This window comes from Oratosquilla oratoria, chromosome 9, assembly GCF_046742065.1.
Source record: "Oratosquilla oratoria isolate Oo_2021 chromosome 9, ASM4674206v1, whole genome shotgun sequence".
In the NCBI taxonomy this organism is placed as follows: Eukaryota; Metazoa; Arthropoda; class Malacostraca; order Stomatopoda; family Squillidae; genus Oratosquilla; species Oratosquilla oratoria.
Window position 1 is genome coordinate 50,722,633 of NC_134785.1, and position 19,383 is coordinate 50,742,015.

At 39.0% G+C, this 19,383-nt stretch overlaps 1 protein-coding gene across 3 annotated transcripts in view; it reads left to right on the top strand.

The window, feature by feature from the left end:
- LOC143028394 (carbohydrate sulfotransferase 14-like) overlaps nt 1–19,383 on the top strand; it is a 55,939-nt gene continuing 36,556 nt past the window's right edge. For 2 of the 3 annotated variants that reach the window (XM_076190399.1, XM_076190400.1), the window contains exons 1-2: nt 1–194; nt 6,055–6,525. In XM_076190399.1, the coding sequence (XP_076046514.1) occupies nt 6,500–6,525 (26 nt within the window). In that variant the 5' untranslated portion in view covers nt 1–194; nt 6,055–6,499. The remainder of the gene's footprint in view (nt 195–6,054; nt 6,526–19,383) is intronic. The other variant, XM_076190401.1, reaches the window with a different exon arrangement.

Consider the following 19,383-nt stretch of genomic DNA (forward strand, 5'->3'; position numbering starts at 1 on the left):
GGCGAGAAACGGCCAGTGCCCGGCTGGATTTCAGTGTGGGAGGGTGTGATAAGCGCGTCGATCGACATTGGCTGGCTTTTCCTTCCCACGATTCCTAACCCCATTGCCGCCCTCGGCGAGCTGTCATCTTACCGTCAGCTGGTTCTCCTCCCCTCGGGCAGCTGTCCCCGTGAAAATCAGCAGCTGCAGAGCAGGTCAGTCGGTATTCCGGCGCTCCTTCCAAGTGCCAACTTGCTCTTTCCCCTCAGACGATGCAGCACCAAAGCGATGTTTGTGTGTGTGTATGTGCATGCGTGTGTACGTGCGCGCGCGTGTGTATGCGATTCACTGTGGTACTGGACCATAGGCTGGACTCGTGATCGACAGCTATCACTCCCAGGTTAGAAATCCATCGTTCCTATGGCCTGATCTATGGGTAATGATGGTTTTACACACACGCGCACACACACACACAAACGAAGAGGACTCAGGTGTTTGAAAAAGATCTAGGCAGCATATTTGCATGGATATAAGAATGAAAATGAATTTCAGCACAAAATTGCATAGTATTGGAAACGGACAAAGACTGTAAAAGACCTCTGAAGTATTCCTTTGGAAGCGCATCTATTATAGCAAGGAGAAAGCTTTGGGAGTGTTGGTAATTGACGTCATGTTACCGGATAGACGTATCAGCAAGATTGTGAAAGAGATCTACAGATTGCTTCATGAGACTAGAATACATGTCCTCTCACTGCATGTTCGAAATGATACAGACGGCAGCAACGAAATTGGTTCTAAGTCTGGTAAATAGACCATGTTAGGAAAAACTGAACATTGGGTCTGCCAACTTTGAAAGATCGAAGAGAAAGAGGTGATATTGTGGCAGTATTCAGGTCACTAAAGGTGATAGCTCACACAGGCAGGAGAGATTTCTTAGGAGGGCTTTAAGAGGTTATGAGAACAAATTGAGTATGAATAAATGTCTGGATGATGTGAAGTAGTACCGTTTTCTATACAGATGCATAAATACCTGGAATAGTTTGGACGTTGATATTGAACAACAAGTGAATTAAAATCAAAGTATGATTATTGGAAAATAAAGATATAGGCCAAGTTGGAACTATGGTAAATTTGAGAGTAAGAGGGGGTTTACACGGTTCGACAGACACGTGTTTAAAGTAATGTGTGAACGGGGTATTTGGTTGTCGAACACGTTGTTCACACATCACTTTAAACATTTGTCTGTCGAACCGCGTTCGACGAGCCGTTAGATCGTGTGAACCCCCTCTAAGGGACACCACGCCAACGTGCTTTGTTCCTTTTCTGTACATTACAATTAGGTAAATACACACGTAGTCCTGTTCAGAATAGACAGTGACTGTTTTTAATTTTGTATTTGTGTGTGCGCATGTATTTTGGTTGTTAGTCATATGTTAGTTCACTATGGAGACCCCATCTCCTCAATGTGGGCGTCTTTTTGTTCCCTTTTGCCCCAACCACAATCAACCTGAGATAGACTGTTTATCTACGAGGGAATAATGGTGATTAAATATAGTGTCTTGCGTGGTCCCCAAGACTTCGTGGCTGACCTGTTTGTCGTATTCACGTAACTTATAACGTTACATTATCTCGAAGGGCTTTTTTTAATTGTCTTCTATCCGGATTGTGAACCAATTCCCTGTGACTGGGGTCCTCCAGCGGCCTGAATAGGAGAGCTTCACTAAGGGCTCCGGAGGAAGCTCTGGCATGAGGACATACTACTCGCAACCACTCACTGGTTCGTAGGTTTTGTCACGTTCCTTCTCATCCCTCCAGATCAGTGTTTCTCAACCTTTTTACCCATGCGTAACCCTTGAAATAAATTGCATGTCTCAAGGAACCCCTGCGCAAAAAAAAAAAAAAAAAAACATATACCATAGCTTTCTCTCATTTTATTTTCATCGTAATAATAGGTTAGATAGGATGATGTCTATATTACATTATTACAATAACCAAGAATATGTCGTGCGTGGTTAATTATATTACGTTTATGAAATTAAATCAAAAATCAAAAGTGCATTAGCTTATCTCACTTGTTCTCGCGGAACCCTTAGGGACCTTTTAGGGAACCCTGATTGAGAAACTGCTCCAGACACTAATAGTCTGCCTTTGCTACTGTCCTTATTTAAAGGGTGACCCTTCCGAAGTAGGGACCAGCTTTGTGGTTCTATGTTGTAGTTTTCCCTTCAAGAACTTTATGTCGTTAGCTAGGTCCGATAACCAGGAATGCGCAGGATTTGGGGGTAACAGTACCAAATAAAAAACACGCTAGGATTTCTTGGCTAAGTGTTCAGACATCACTTCTAATTATTCCCAGTCTACTCGTGGCTGTTACAGCAATCATGGCTTTGTGTTCTGAGGGGCTCAAGTCAGGCGACGCCATGATCGCAAAGGCCATCCCCAGAGATGACGTTTGAAAAGGTTTCAGTTAAATTTCAATTTAACAATTTATTAAACAAAATATTACACATTACATTTGCATGTTGAAGATGCACATATATACATACATATAAACATTAATTTGTTGAAAAGGGCTGTTGATTGTGGTGTTCAGTGTACACCATCTTGGATTTGTTGACACAATATCAATGGCAGTTTCCTGCGCCAGACATCTTCGTATTTCTCTTAAGAACTTCAGTATTGTCCTCAGTGTCAGTTGTTGTCTTGTAGGTTTTGGCGTTGGCTTGCAAATAGGGTGGCTGTTGGTTCCATGTTGCCTACGATGTTATTGATATAGGCCAGGAAAATGATTAGTACTGAGGGCTGCGGGACGCAAAAGCTGGAAGTTTATCTGAGGCCTAGTCTCTCTGTCCTATTTGCAAGCAAACTGCAAATCCATCGCTCTTCACGTGGAAATAAGGTGTTTGTTTTTCTTTGTTTTTTATGGTCTGTCTGAATAAAACACCAGGCTAGCGTGGTAGGGTACAAAGATAATTAGTAAATACGCACGGAACACCAGCATCTATTCATTGGGGCTTCACCGAGGATCTGAACTGAAAGTTACTCACACACTACGATCCTAGTAGACGTTCAAAGAAAAAAAATCATTTATTTTTTAGTGTGATTATTGAATTACTGTTATTGTTTACACCTTTATAAATATGCATAAATACACATTTTCCTCTATAACGATACGCCTGGGATATTGTAAAATGCACTGTCCCCGTAGATCAGCAGTTCACAACCTTTTTCATTCCTTTTCGAATCCTGTTTTCAAATGGGATGCGTTCAATAAATAGTTTGAGTTCGCATGGTTGAAAGCAACTATAACGCTAGTAACTGGGCTACATTGTTTTTTATTCCAGTAGAATACAAACGTGAAAATAAATAAAAAATTAATAGGCCTACTGAAAATATCTTATGGAACGCCATTAGGAGCCAATGCTGCAAAAATTGTTGCAAGGGAATGTGTGTTGCTCGTAATCGAATGCGGGTGTGTTTGTGCGTCTTGAAGTCAGGACCCGTATGTTGTCAAGATAACGTTCCTAGAATTGCGATTTTGCTTGTTTCCTTTCTCTGTTCATTCCTCTATATATTCACTTAATATTGATATTATAATTTGTCTGTTTTTTTTAGCTTACGGTGAATGTTAATGAATCTTGGTGTCCATGTGAAAGAAGAGGTGTATGAAAATAGTGTGCTTGATCATTTTTCATATTATTATTAATACTATATACTATTATTATTATTATTATTATTATTGATATGATTATTGTTATCATCATCATCATCATAATTATTATTATTATTATCATTGTTATCATTAGTAGTTGTAATAGCAATAGTAGTTACAATAACCTAACTATTGAGGCGTCCCACTCCCGGAACGAGAATGAGAAAATATGGATGTACGAGGAGCGAATACAGAATGTGGACCAGGGCTCATTTACTCCGATAACCTTTTACAAGTTCAGGTGAGATTGGTCCTAGGGCAAAGACATTCTACGCTCGTCTGGCAGAGGTGATGGTAGAAAAGAAACAACCAAAAAGGAGCATTGTATCGTGGATGAGATGTAGACTGTCATTCTCACTCTTATGTCTGAGAGGTACCAGGTCCCCACCGCCTAAATCAGTCTGATTTCAGAGCGGCGACAGAGGAGTGGGGAGTTGAATAGAAGTGTGATGGTTGAACTGATAGACGAGGATTTGCGAAGAGTGCTTCATTCAAGAAACTCTTGACCTCAAGAAACGAGAAAAGAGGAAGAATTAGCATCACCAAGTGGATCGATTGAAAGAGGCGTCACAGGGAAGAACTGCGTTCGAAAACTGAAAGAGACGTAAAGTGAAATATTTTCGCTGAGCGCGGGAAAGGTAAAAGAAAACGAGAAGAGAATAATAACGAACAATGCATGAGACACATTCTGGATTTTTTTTTTCAAGGTAGAGCGAACAGGTCCACGAACGAACGCAAACAAGAGCTCATGAAAAAAAACGTACCAAGAAGACGAAAAAGAATATTTGAAGAGTCTAAACGGAGACGGAGAGAGTGTCAAATGAGACGACGCCTTGCAACTGCCTGTGGTTTCGTACGCTTTGTCGTAGCCGACACGCACTGGAAGTAGACGCTAAGGATATTGTAAGCGTTACGGGTGGAAGTTGTTTGAAACTAACATCTTCAATGGAGTTGCCTTTCCGGACCGTGTAGCTTTTCTCAATAACTCCCCTATATTGCTCACCGGATCTCTTAGCTTTATGAGTATGTCCGACTCGTACACAAGTTGTAACATTTGGTAATCACTTCCAGCATTGGTAAAGATAGTTGGAATAAATAAATTATATATATATATATATATATATATATATATATATATATATATATATATATATATATATATATATATACATATATATATATATATATATATATATATATATATATATATATAAAATATGTTAAATATCAAAACAAGTCAACAAATATGAAACGTATTACTCGCCGCATTTTCGAAACCCCTCCAGACAACTCCAGTAATTTAACATCCACGTAAAACCACGCCACTAAATTGTCACACGTAATTCTCATTGATATTTACTTTTCAACAGTCCTATTTTTCACAATCATTCTCAAAATTTACGTTATTAATTACTTTTCCATACAAAATTGAGTCTTAATTGTTCCACTCTTCCACTCTTCAATACACCCAGACGGGCTCACAGTCAGGCCTCAGATCAGTAAAAGAGAAAATACAGTTAGCAACTCCACAATATTAGTAAAAAAAGAAAAAAAAAATGGATTTCTGTGAAATGCTGACTGCTGACGAAGCAGATATGGTGAGTGTTCAAGTGTGGATTGAAAAGGCGAAGACTTGCATCTGAACAAACGCACGCACACGCATGTATGTGTATGTGCAGTTTGCGTACACACATACAGATTATACATTATACACATTCATGCTGATATGTATATACATGAACATAGATATATACATATACTGTACATATACAAAAACATAAATATATAGATATATACATGTATATAAGCACACACACACACACACACACACACACACACACATATATATATATATATATATATGTGCATATACATATTCACATATACATATCCCATTTGTACATGTACACATATGTACCTACATACATCCACACGCACGTACACGCGTGCAAAGATACACGCCTGGTAGAGAACATGAGCATTTACACAGCAAATATATGCTCCGACTACCCAAGCTGGTGAATAAACGCGTCTCATTGCTGCTGAAGCGACATATGTTGTCTGAGTTTGCATTTTTTTTTCTAGCAGATGCACGCGAGCTTCAGTTTTTACTATTATTACTACTATCATTTATTAGAATGTTAGTCGATTTTTGTATGTTATCATATGTATGATCTTTTTACTCATTATTTATTCTCTTTGCTAACCGTGTTATCACTTCTCTGTACGCTAAATTGTAATGCAACGAATATAGTATTTGTAATCAGATACGTGTCGAGTTCTGGACTGCTAAAACCAGAAAAAGGAAACGTTAAATTGAGGTGATCTCAAAGTTAATATAATTATTTTTTCTTTCTTTTCAGTTTCCTGCATTATCCCGTCATATGGCGTTCAAGACTACATCGTGAGTAAAATTTGCAAGACTGAAAAAAAAAACATTATGCATGAGCTGAGCATCTATTTAGAGAAAAAACTACATTTTAAAGTGATTATCTATAATGATGGCATGTTTTAGAAGATAAAGGTAGAAGAAGTTAAGTTGATGGCTTTATTGAAATAGAATTGTGCATGATAGTTTCCTGCAAGCATTTCTAAAGTTCTACTTCACGACCTTCTAAAAAATATGATATGCAGAACTCAAGAAACTATTACCTAAGTTAATCTCGGCGAAGTATTATACCCGGAATGTTGAGAAACTTGTTAAGAAAATGCACATCGCCAAATTAATGAGACATTGAAAAACAGAAGAATGGAAATCTGAAGTGTCGTATGGAAAACTGAAACAGTCGTGGACTAACTCCCGTCACCATGAAATCTTTACAGAGATATATGATGTAAGTAATTTCTTTCACGAAAATCTGACTATGTTGGGGCGAGGTTTTATTAACGTTGTACAGTAAAGGGTAAATTTGGATACCTGTGCAAAAAAATTATATTAAGATTAAAGAAAATAGGTAAGGGTTAATTCGTATACCTTATTAGCAAATGATCCTTCCCCGAGCATAATAAAAAAAATTCTAACGTTAATCAAACTAAAATGTGTCATTGCTTCAACAAAAGTAAAACATAGTGATAGAATACCCGTGCAACATGTGAACATCAAGAAGATTAATCAATATCAACAGCATTTGCTGTAAAACAAGTCGCCTATGCTCTTCCATTGTATTCTCTCCTCCCTTTCTCCTCGTCTCTTCACATTCGTATGTGTTTATATACGTGTCAATATTTTTATTTTCTCTATATGCTTCTTATTGTAGCATTTTTGTATTGATTTACAAGACTATGTGTTCTAAATGCAACGAAACCGTTTTATCTCACCATCTTTGATTCGCGTTCGATTTGACTTTTTTTTATCGTGCATTTGTTCCTCACTTATTTATTTTTAGCTAGATGTATATTTGATATTTTAGTATATTGTTTATCGTCTATATTTTATCACTGATTTCAAGATTAGCCTACTTATCTATTTTCTTATTAGCTTGCAACATATTTTCCTGCTAACGCAAATAAAACGGCTTACGCTACCATCATTGAATTTGGCGGGAAAGTTCAGAGCGATCGACCAAGCGATAGCATTGAGAATCAAAGAGCTCGTACATATTTCATGAATTAATTTCTTGACTTGTCACGAATATCTGCTGCAGTGCTATTTTGTTGTTAAAGCCTGTGAAAGAAAACAAAAATTTTCTGTATCCAAATGATATATATATTCAGTATCGCTGCGCTTCGAGCCGTTACTCCAACTATCGTGGGTGGGGAGTTGAGTGTGTGTCAGGTCACAGTATTACCCATTACATAAGCTTTGAGCTCTCATCCGGGAGGGTAGTAGCTGTCGATCACGAGTCCAACACGTGATCCAAGACCATGGTGAATTACACATACACAGACACACAAATACGCACGCAAATACACAACTTGCCCACCAGTGTTGGAGTGCCGGATTACAGTGCAGCGATGCTGAAATTTTCAGCCCTGGGCGAGAGTCGAACTCGGACTGCTGAAGTTATTCTCGAGAGCGGTGTTTTTCCCCGTTTCATATTTTTAGAGTAAATTCTACTTTGTAATCTTTGGTACGCTACTAACGTCTACAGATGAATTTACTGACTCAACTACGGTCTTCCACGAGCAAAGCTCTTGGTAGAATTTTACTCTTTACCATTCTGTCTCTGCATTTAATGAACTCTCCATTTCTATCTTTCAAACATATCATTTGCTGTCTTCTTTAAGCATATCTGCGCTCGGACCCCTTAATACTTTTACCTTTCCGAATAGTTTCCTTTGTTTCATCCCTTTTTCTCTTTCTTTTCTCTAAGCTCTGCCTAATGTTGATAAGCTTGTCTAGCTCTACTCTTTCTATTTCGTCTCTCCTGCTTTTAATATGCATGGTTCTTCTTCCTTTAATTAGGTCATTTGTAGCTTTGGAGTATTTGTTCTAATATTTTTGTACTTCCTACTTTCTCTGCCAATTTCCTAATGATATTCATTCGAATTCATATCTTCGACGGTGTCCTCGTTAGTTCTTAGAGCTTCGAATCTATTTTTGATTTGTAACTGAATTTTCTTATTGTTATCCTTAACCTTTGTAAGGCTTATTTTCTTTTTTAAAACTAGTTTATTTCTCTTGGCTATGAAATTTAATTAAGCTGTGCAACCTATGGTCACTACAAATGTTGACTTTATTTATAACCGTAACATTGCTAACGCTCTTGTTCTCATTTAATATGAAAGGTACTTCGTCCTTCGTTGTTCTGTTTGGACTTCTCCAGGTCCATTTACGACCTACACGCTTTTGGAAGTGTTCATTATCCTCATGTTTTGGTTCTCTGCAAAATTGACTAAGATCTAGCCTCTGTTATTTCATTCACCTACTCCAAACTTCCCAATACACAACTCATCTCCCATCTTCTTTCCCACTTTAGCATTAAAGTCGCCTATTACCACCGTGTACCTACATTTTTCTTGATCCATTACCTGACTTAAATCATCATAGAAGGACTCAATTTCATTGTGTGAACTCTGTGAAGTTGGTGCATAAACTATTTTTAGAGTGTACCTTTTACATAGCTTAATCACAATCCAAGCTACCCTGTCTAATAAACTACTGAACTTGACTACGTTACCAGCAACCTCTCGGTCTATCAAGAATCCTATTCCACTAGATCTTTTGTCCTTACCTCTATGGTAGAACAGGTAGTGACCATCTTGTAATTGTATCAGCTTTTCTTCCGCTCTTCGGACTTCGCTCAGTCCTACGATGTCCCACTTGATGTTGTCTAGTTCATCCATTAAACTCTCCAGGCTGTGGTCTTCCGAGTATTCTTACGTTGTAAGTATAGGTCTTCATTTTCTTCATGTTGTTTAATGTCCAAGACTTGGATCTGCATGGGCAGTGCTTACTCATGTTCGGTGGCACACTGCCCGGAAGCACACAGGGCAATGCGGTTGGACCTTTAGGAGACGATGATCCAACAGGAACGCTTTCTCTCTCTCTCTCTCTCTCTGCCAATTAATTCCCTGTGAGATATTTCTCTGGTGTCATTTTTTTTTCATTATATTCGGTGAAGCCTATAGTGTGCCCATGGTCCATGCCGCCATTATGACAGAACCCCATATATCTATGAGGAATTTCCCTGTTCGCCTTCAGGGACGTGCCATATAGCAGTGGGTCCTGCTACTGTGTATGTGAGCTGCTCTTTGTCTGATCTTTCTTATAAAACCTGTTCGATATATATATATATATATATATATATATATATATATATATATATATATATATATATTACAACACCATGATTCTCTATCTGATGGCTTTTCCAAACACACGCATACTTTAAATAACTAGTTATTTATTTTTCCAGCATATCACAACTCCATCACTAACGAGAACAAAATCGTTGATGCATTGTCGGTGATAATGATATATTTTTAAAAGACCATAAGATCATAGGCATTAATGAGTGTTTGAGTGTTCTTATTTATGTCAATACCGTGGAATTCAATAATGGGCATATGCTCATTATTACAGTTAAGAGACAAATATACTGTCCATTTGTATCTGAATTGATGTCTTACATTACCTACCTCGATCGCATGCAATCGTTTTCCCCCGCCCGCCTCACCTTTCTCTCTGTACCCACCCCGTCCTCCCCTCCGCACTCATGACCTTGCTTGCGCAGTAAACATGCGCACAACGGCGGAATTCAAACGCCTTCTTGCAGAACAGCACCGCTAATGCAAATAATTCACGCTTGACCGAAGACATTGAAGTGGTATATTTACCAGTTGTCAATATGTATATGTATATTTTATTTGAATTCCGTTGCTGCTTCGACTAACGTTCTCTCTTCTTCGTCTATTGGCCTCTCTGTTCTGGTCGGTTGGTAGGGTGGATGTACGAACTCCGAGGTGCAAGTTTACGTTCCGTGCGAACACCGGGTCCTCGGTATCGATGTTGTCAATGCACTCCAAGTGCAGTAGTAGCGTTCGCAACCCATACTCCAGCGGTCCGAGTTCGAAACCCGCCCTCGGATGAAATAGATTAAATATCGCTACGCTTTGATCCGTTACTCCAATTCTCGTGGGCGGGGAGTTTGTGTGTGTGTGTGTGTGTGTGTGTTTGTGTGTGTGTAAGGTCACAACATTACCCATAGATCAGTCATATATGACCTCTGAGCTCTCATCCGGGAGGGTAGTAGATATCAATCACGAGTCCAACCCGTGATCCAAGACCGTGGTGAATCACACACACGTGAATCCACTTGGAAGTGAGAATTAATAAGAATAAAACTAGAGATGAGAAAAGCCACGTATTTCTCATGTTTGTGTTTGTCATGTTTTAAAGACTGGGGTCATGTTGATAGATTGAGATACAGAGGAATCATCTTGTGTGTTCACATTCTCTTAACCCGTGGCCGAAGTAGGGGAAAAGTTGAATATATATATATATATATATATATATATATATATATATATATATATATATATATATATATATGTGTGTGTGTGTGTGTGTGTGTGTGTGTGTGTGTGTGTGTGTGTACAACACTGAATGGGTCCCAGTGATTAGGGATACATTTTTATCAACCACACACTTTAATTCTAAGCCATCTAGGTGCATGCAGAAATTGAAATGTAGGACGTCCGAGGACTCGAACTCATGCGGCGAGAACAACATTACCAGTGCCGAGTGACTAGACCAATACACCATCAAGAGAGATGGTGTATTGGTCTACTCACTCGGCACTGGTAATGTTCTCGCCACATGAGTTCGAGTCCTCGGGCGTACCACATTTCAATTTCTGCATGCGCCTAGATGCCTTAGAGTTAAAGTGCAATGTGGTTGATATATATACATATATATTTTTATATATATATATATATGTGTGTGTGTGTATATATATATATACTTTTTTTTTTTTTTTTTTTTTTTTTTTTTTTTTTTTTTTTTTGTCGCACAAGCATCACTCTGTTCAGACTCTTGGACAAGAGTTCACCAACGCTTCTATCCAACAGAGAATAGACATCTTCGAAGCTCTTAGGCGAGATATTAACCCTTTGCCTCTTACACCAGACTTGCACGTTATCTGTGTCCGTCGTCAGGCGATTTTATTCAGCTGAGAGGGAATCACCAGAGGACCTCAAGGTTGTAGATTTTCCCCCAAAAAACGATGTGACTTTTTGACTTAATATCAATGTCTATTGCGCTGAAACAATCGGTTGTTTTAAGAAACGGTTAGACAACTTTATGGATGGGGATGACAGGTGGTGATGGACATTGAACTACCTAGTGTAGGCCTTATGGTCTCTTGCAGTCTCCTTCATTCTTATGTTTCCTGTTTGTCTTTGGTGGATTTATGACGTCATCGGAAGCGGGATGGTCTAGCAATTGCTTAATCGTGGGTTCGAGTCTCAATTCTCTCCAATTTCCAGCAGTGACTGTGAGTGTTCCTGCCCCGCAAAAAGTCCCTAAATCGCATATATATAGGGCAAAGGTGACGGCTTCGGCCGCAGGTAATCTTCTTATGTCTGCCTCAGAGCGGTTTGCTTCGGCCGAGGGGAAATTCCAGAAAGTCGTGGAGGAGGTTTGTTGCAAGGCGTGTTGCACGTGTTGCACAGAAGGCCCGTTTCACATCAACCCAAGGACTGCACTGCGGGACCTCTCTTACACAGCAGACCACAGCAACTGCGAACAGATCCAAGAAAATGTCCTCTTAACCCTGAACAGGGAACGTCCAAATTTATGATTTTGCATGGAAGTTGTACCACTTCTGGCACGCCCACTTTTAGAAACAATAAAAACCAAAGGTTTATGGGAAGAAGTGCTCCAAGTTATAAAGTAAAGTGGGCGTGCCAGAAGTGGTACAGCTTCCATGTAAAATCATAAATTTGGACGTTCCCTGTTCAGGGTTAAAGCAACCAGCACTAAAAAAAAAAAAAAAAAAAAAAAAAAAATATAAAATTATATATATATATATATAAATATATATATATATATATGTGTGACCAATGTGTGACCAATGTGGAAGGAGTTGTGCCTCTATGGCTGGCCTCAGGAGCCACCAAAGATCCCATGTAAATACATAATAATAATAATAATAATAATAATAAAAAAAAAAAAAAAAAAACTTCACCGATTCACGCACGGAGTGACGTCGTCATCGTATCGATGGACAACAATAACTAACTAATTAATATATATATATATACATATATATATATATATATATATATATACATATATATATGTATGTCAAGGGATCTCCATGATTAAGATAACATCTGAATATAAATACCACAGGATTTTTTTTATAGCTCTTCATACATATACCAAACGGTCTCCTCTTCCTTATAAGGGAGATAGATAGCTAGCCAAAGCACACGACCCTCAGCTTTTTTTTTTTTTTTTTTTTTTTTATCCCTTGTGGATGAGGGGCCATCCCTGTCTTACACCCACTGCCTGGAAAAAACAAAACAAAAAAACAGTAAGGCACAGTTCATCTACAGGAGGGCCAAACAGCTGAGCCTGGTTTACCCCCACTGCTTCTTTTACGTGGCGGCCCTGTCCACTGGTCCCTCCGCGCGTAAATAGAGAAGACAAGGAAAAATTAATCTGAGCTCTGTTACAATGAAATCTAAGATTTAGCAAACGACTGACGGAAACCTTCGTCTCATATAAGGAAGAAACTGATTTTCCACAGTTTTCATCTTCCGTTACTGTTTCCTCAGAACAGGTTTGGTCTGATCAATTTACATTAGTTTGCATTCAGGAACACGCAACATCGCCAGGGACCTTGAGATCAATCTCCATTTTCCCATCAATTTTGCTTCTTTTAGATCCGGTAGAATCTCTCTTTCTCTTGCTCTCTTCCTCTCTCTCTCTATCTCTCTCTTCCTCTCTCTCTCTCTCCTGGTTTCATTACGGTACCTGGAGCGTTACACTTTTTCCCCCCTCTCCCGTCCCAGCTTCCGTTTAGATCGACCACACCCACATGACTTTGCTAATCCTTCGTTTTTATCAAGACATTACGTTTGCGTCGACTTGATTCCTCTCTTTAGGCTTTCGATCCTCGACGTCCCAAACCTTCCTCATTGAGACCTTCGGCCCAGAATTCTTCTTTGGGATCGGCTGATGCGTTCTTCCTTTGTGTCTCCCGGAGACCCTTTGACACTCTGCCTAGTAAATCTGTGGATGTAAACACGGGAGAATATAACCCTTTCTCTTAGGTTCTATCTTTGCCTAAGCTACCATAAGACTTTTTACTTCTGACAATGGGTTACGCAAATACGCTTCACTGATGTTATCAAATCCAGTTAAGTCTTTAAGACATTTTGTTTGTCTCAGCTGAGCAAAAATGTCTGGTGCTAAGCTCGGCATTAGTTATGAAATGTACTTCGACTTTTGAAGGATTGACTAAGGGAGCTTAAGACCTCAGAAGGTCAGGTTAGGTCAGGTCAGGTCACGTTTCGTTGACTTTTCGTGTTCATTAAGTCCCTTCGTATTCCAGTCGATGACCATCAGCTTTCTGTGCTTTCAATCTGATTTCTTCGTTTTTTTTTTTTTTTTTTTTTTTTTTTCTTTTGCTTAAATGTTATTTTCCTTACACTCCTTCCCCCCTCCCCCCCTTTTTTTGGTGGGGATGGAGGGGGAGAATGAACTTCAAATAAGAAAAAATCCCAGGAACCAGGGGGTCACAGAAAATGGAAAACGCGGGAGGAACCATGTTTGTTGAGTGCAATTCACCATGGTCTTGGATCACGTGTTGGATTCGTGATCGACAGCTACTACCCTCCTGGACGAGAGCTCAGAACTCATGTATGACCGATCTATGGGTAATGCTGTGTGACCTTACACGCACACACACACCCAGCTCCCCGCGAGAGTTGGAGTAACGGTTCGCAGCGAAGCGATACTGAAGTTATCTCAGCCCTGGGCTGGATTCGAACGCGGACCGCCGTAGTGCCAGCCGGGAACTGTACCAACAGTGCCATCGCGCGCGCGCGTGTGTGTGTGTGTGTGTGTGTGTGTGTGGAGGGAATCGGGGAAAATGAAAGAAAATGAAAATGTAAAGAAAATGAGTTCCTATGAGACCACAACGAACTCGAGGCAACAGCGCCACATAAAGGAACGACTGTCGACTGCAATTAACGAGGGAAGTTCTCCTGAAGTTTTCCTTCCTCTTCTTCTAACTTCTGAGAACTCGTGCAAAACCAGGAGTTCATTCGAAGATTCCAGACTATTTCGTTTAGTTAAAGAAAATGTTTCTTGTCAATTCATAACAGCGTGTTGCCCACTTAAAGGATTTTGTTTTAACGCCTGGCTATTCTCTGTCCATTAGAGGGATTTCCTGTGTTGAGGAAACTGAGGATTTCTCTCTCTCTCTCTCTTTCTCTCTCCCTCTCTTTCTCTCTCCCTCAATATCTCTTTCTCTCTCCCTCAATCTCTCTTTCTCTCTTCCTCTCTCATTCTCTCTCCCTCAATCTCTCTCTCTCATTCTCTCTCCCTCTCCCTCAATCTTTCTCTTCTCCTTCTCTATCTTTCTCTCTGTCTCTCTCTCTTTCTCCCTCTCTCCCAACATAGTACACGGAAGGTCTTATCCTTCTCCATTGACGCAATCCTCCTTCAGCACACTCCTCCTCCTCCTCCTCCTCCTCCTCCTCTTCCTCCTCCTCTTCCTTTCAGTCTTCACCTCACCTCCATTAGGCCTCCCCACAATGAAAAAAGTTAAACTATTCTTCCTTCTTCGCCTCCTCTTCCTCCTCTCGGTCTCCACCTCCATTAAACCCTATAAAAAATATTCCTCCTCCTCTCCCTCTTCCCCCTCTTTTTCTTTCTCCTCTTTCTTGCTCTAGTAATCTCTTCATTTGCTCTTCAATCCTCCTCTTACAAACCGCTTCCTTTAACTTCACACTTTGCTACCCCTCTCTCTCTCTCTCTCTCTCTCTCTCTCTCTTTTTTTTTTCTGAACTTGTACCACCTGCCCTGAAGTAGTCTGGAGCTGTGAAGGCGAACCAGGAGATTCTATTCATCAACGTGACGTCCCCCCCCCCTCGATGGCAAAAGGCTACATCGGATGACCCCTCACCAGACCAATTGGGTGGTCCACAACATGCGGTGGAACAAGCAGATGATCCACAGAGTTTGAATCTGTTACGAGTCCCAGCGTTTCTCAACCAGGGTTCCCCGGAACCCTAAGGTTCCGCAAAAGGTCCCTAAGGGTTCCGCGAGAACAAGTGAGATAAGCTAATGCACTTTTGATTTTTTATTTAATTTCATATACGAATTATAATTAAACACGCACGACATATTCTTGGTTATTGTAATAATGTAATATAGACGTCATCCTATCTAACCTATTATTACGATGAATATGATATGAGAAAGATATGGTATATGTTTTTTTTTTTCTTTTTTTTTTTGGCGCCGGGGTTCCTTGAGACATGCAATTTATTTTAAAGGTTACGCGAAGGTAAAAAGGTTGAGGAACACTAAGTTAGACAGTTTAACTAATTCCTTAAACGTTTTCACACCGACTGGAGGCAGAGTACATAAATTTTATTCTGGCTAAAAGAAATGAGAGAGATCCAAGTATCAGGAAAGCAAAATATCCACGTCGACTTTCTTCTGCTTTACTAACAAGATTCAGTCACGCTTCAGATTCAGAATTTCAGTAGCGACTCAGTTTTTTGCGAGGATTTGTCACTTTTATAGAACGAAATAAAAGATGTGTCGTGCTTTTCGAAACTGCATTGTATTGCAGAAACGCGTCGTTCCACTGACTGTTAACTTCATATATGTTTTTTTTTAGCGCGTGCGTGCTACGCGCATCGCTCGTCGAATTCCACCAGTCTGTCTAGGTTTTATGTATTATTTTTCTTTTCTTTTATCACATAAACGTGTCTGGTTTCCGTTCACGGTTGCAATATATTTGAAGAACAAGGAACGAAGTCGTCCATTGATTGACTAAATCTAAATCACGGGCGGAATGTGTTTGTCGTTTGTTGTTCTTGTTTGTATTTGTTTATGTCGATTGATTTGTTTACTCGTAAGTTTGTTCACTTATCTATTTGTTCTATTATTTGTTTATTCTTATTAATATATTAATTCATTGATTTGTCAATTTATTTACCTATTTACACATATCTGTTCAATCATTTTTATTCGTTTTGTCTATTACCAATTTTTTAAAGATTTATTCAAATGAAACTGTAGCCATGATGATTACATTAGGCCTGGAAATTTATTATCAAATGCGTTTCAATCTAAAGGGAAGAGCGACTCTAAGACCCTTGAGATATAGAAATGAAGCTTATATATTTTTTCTGGCTAACGACGTGTGATTTATTTCTCGAGGGATCACTTCTCACACCGAAGGATCTTCTATCTTTATTAATCCTTCTCACCCCGCGGACAAGTTTATTCCTTATATTGCGTCGCAGGATCCGGGCCTGGGCTTTTGAATCTTTAGCAGATGTCAACGAACTCCTGCAAGCAACAGATTGGGGAGCGGGGGGCACCTTACCCGGCACACTGAGCAATGTCGTGGTAGCTGTTACATTCCCACCGGCCCCCCTTTCCCTATCCAAACAGAGGTATGGGTCCCTTGGTGTAGGGTCAGTGTTGTTTGAGGGATAGATGAAAGATTGGGTAGTTATTGTAGGCCAGCGACCTAGGGCCAGTAAACTGCTTGAGCTTAGTGCTGATGGTTACTTGTAAGAGTGTTAAACTTGCTTAATAATACCACAATACCATGTAACCTCGACTTTTATTTTCTCTTATATCCATGTGTGATCTCATGATAATGCACACCATACACGTATTCTTACCGTTTTCTATATCATAATCATTAGAATTAATGTTTTTCATTAAATGTTTAAATTATATTCAGAGGAAAGGACGTGTCATAGATGATGAAGCCCTCATCACACTGAACCTGTCACAACTAAGCGATTTCGGATGTCTTCCAAATGCTTCGGTTTCGGCATTATGGTGTAACAAATCAAATAGCAAACAAAGTTTTCGTTATCTAATAGTCTTGAAATAATGAATAAACTAATATTAGATCATCACTTTTGGTATACCAGGGAGAATATTCTGAAAGAAGTGATAAATGTTGCAATATAAGTTCTTTTCAGGCAAACGGACAGCGTGTGGTTGGATGGTGCGTGCCGAATGTCGCCTGAGTATACATCAGTTTTTGACGATAAAAAAAAATGCGACAGCAGATGGTTTCCGGTGCTAAAAATCTGCAAAAATCAGCGCATATTCTCCAAATTCTGTCTCATATCACAACGTGATTTCGTTATAAGTGAAAGAAAATTATCTGTACTCAAAGCACCATTTCGGACGGTTGTCGTCATGAACCCCAGTTGCATCGTGTAGATATTTTGCTTTGTTTAGTAGATGATTTTATTTTGTTCAATAGAGTCCACAAATTGAATATTTTGTCACTGTAGTACGTATTCACTTTGTCTCACCATATTTCAGATTTAAGTAGAATCTCAAATCTATCACATATTCATTCATAGCCCCGCGAACTTGTTATTGCATGATTAAGGGGGAGGTTTTTTCCTCGTGCATCACCGAAGACGAACACGCACATCCACCCACAAACACGCACATTTTAACGAGTTTACCACTATGTAAAATAAGTTAACATGATTTGTACTCATTTTTCACACTCGACATCTTGAAAACTAAACAAAGGACGTCAACAAACCAGGAAAATATAAACAAAAAACGTCTAGACCCCTGGACGGGCGGGGAAATTAAATTTATAATATACGATAGATACCAGGAGTGATAGATTCACCAACGTCGTTGTCTTTCGTAAATCATTTCTATACATTTTTTAAGTTTTCTGATATATAATTTATCCATTTTATCATGGAAGCTTCCGTTTGGGGTATTAGCTATATTAATTTTAATAGTGAAGACTAAGAAATAGAATAAATATTATTTCTATATTTTATCATCTATTCAATCTTCTACTCTTCTTAAATTTTCTGTGACTGACTTCATTTATTTGATGTCATTTTGTTCACAAGATGTGTATACATATGTATGTATATATATATATATATATATATATATATATGTGTGTGTGTGTGTGTGTGTGTGTGTGTGTGTGTGTGTGTGTGTGTGTGTGTGTGTGTGTAATAAAAACACTTGGAAAAAAATGAAAGGTGACCGAACGTTTGTCTATTTAAGGCATTTTCACCTTTCGTTTTATTTTCCAAGTGGTTTTATTACACATTTTGTGAATCACGTGTTTTTTGTGATTTATTCGCATATATATATATATATATATATATATATATACATATATATATGTGTGTGTGTGTGTGTGTGTGTGTGTGTGTGTGTGTGTGTGTGTGTGTGTGTGTGTGTGTGTGCAGTGATTCGAACTGAGGATTCGTTAAACATGCACGACTAAATGTTCTCGATATCCGGCGGGGGGAATATTCCATCAAGGTGCCCCAAGGTCAGCTGGCAGTTGCTCTCAAGCTTCTTTCACTTCGTGAGGGAGGTGGAGAGTCAAGACATGCCCAGTTTCCCAACTGTCACTCTTTTTAGATTATCGTGGACACACGCACGCACACACACACACACACACACACACACACACACACACACACACACACACACACTATATATATATATATATATATATATATATATATATATATTATATATATACGTGTGTGTGTGTGTGTTTGTGTAGGAAAAACCTCAAGTGAAAAATGATAAACTGGACTGAGCGTTTTCGTTTATTCGAACATCTTCAGGGTACATTAAGGAAAGAAACGCGAGTATATATACAAAGGCGGGGAGGTGAACAGAACTAGGGAAAATTGTTGGGGAATCTATAGGCCATGGGGAAATTTCCCGATAACCTTTCCTTAGTTCCTTCTCCTCTCCTCCCTGCCGTTACATTTATACCCATGTTTCTTTTCTCAATGTGCCCTGAAGATAGACGAGAGCGCTTGGTCCACACTGTTTTCCCTTGAGTTTTTTCCGCATATATACAGTCACCAGTCCATGTGATTTATCCTGCATATATATATATATTTATATATATATATATATATATATATTTATATATATATATTATATATATGTATATATGTATATATATATGTGTGTGTGTGTGTGTGTATGTATATGTACACAGCATATATATACTGTACATATA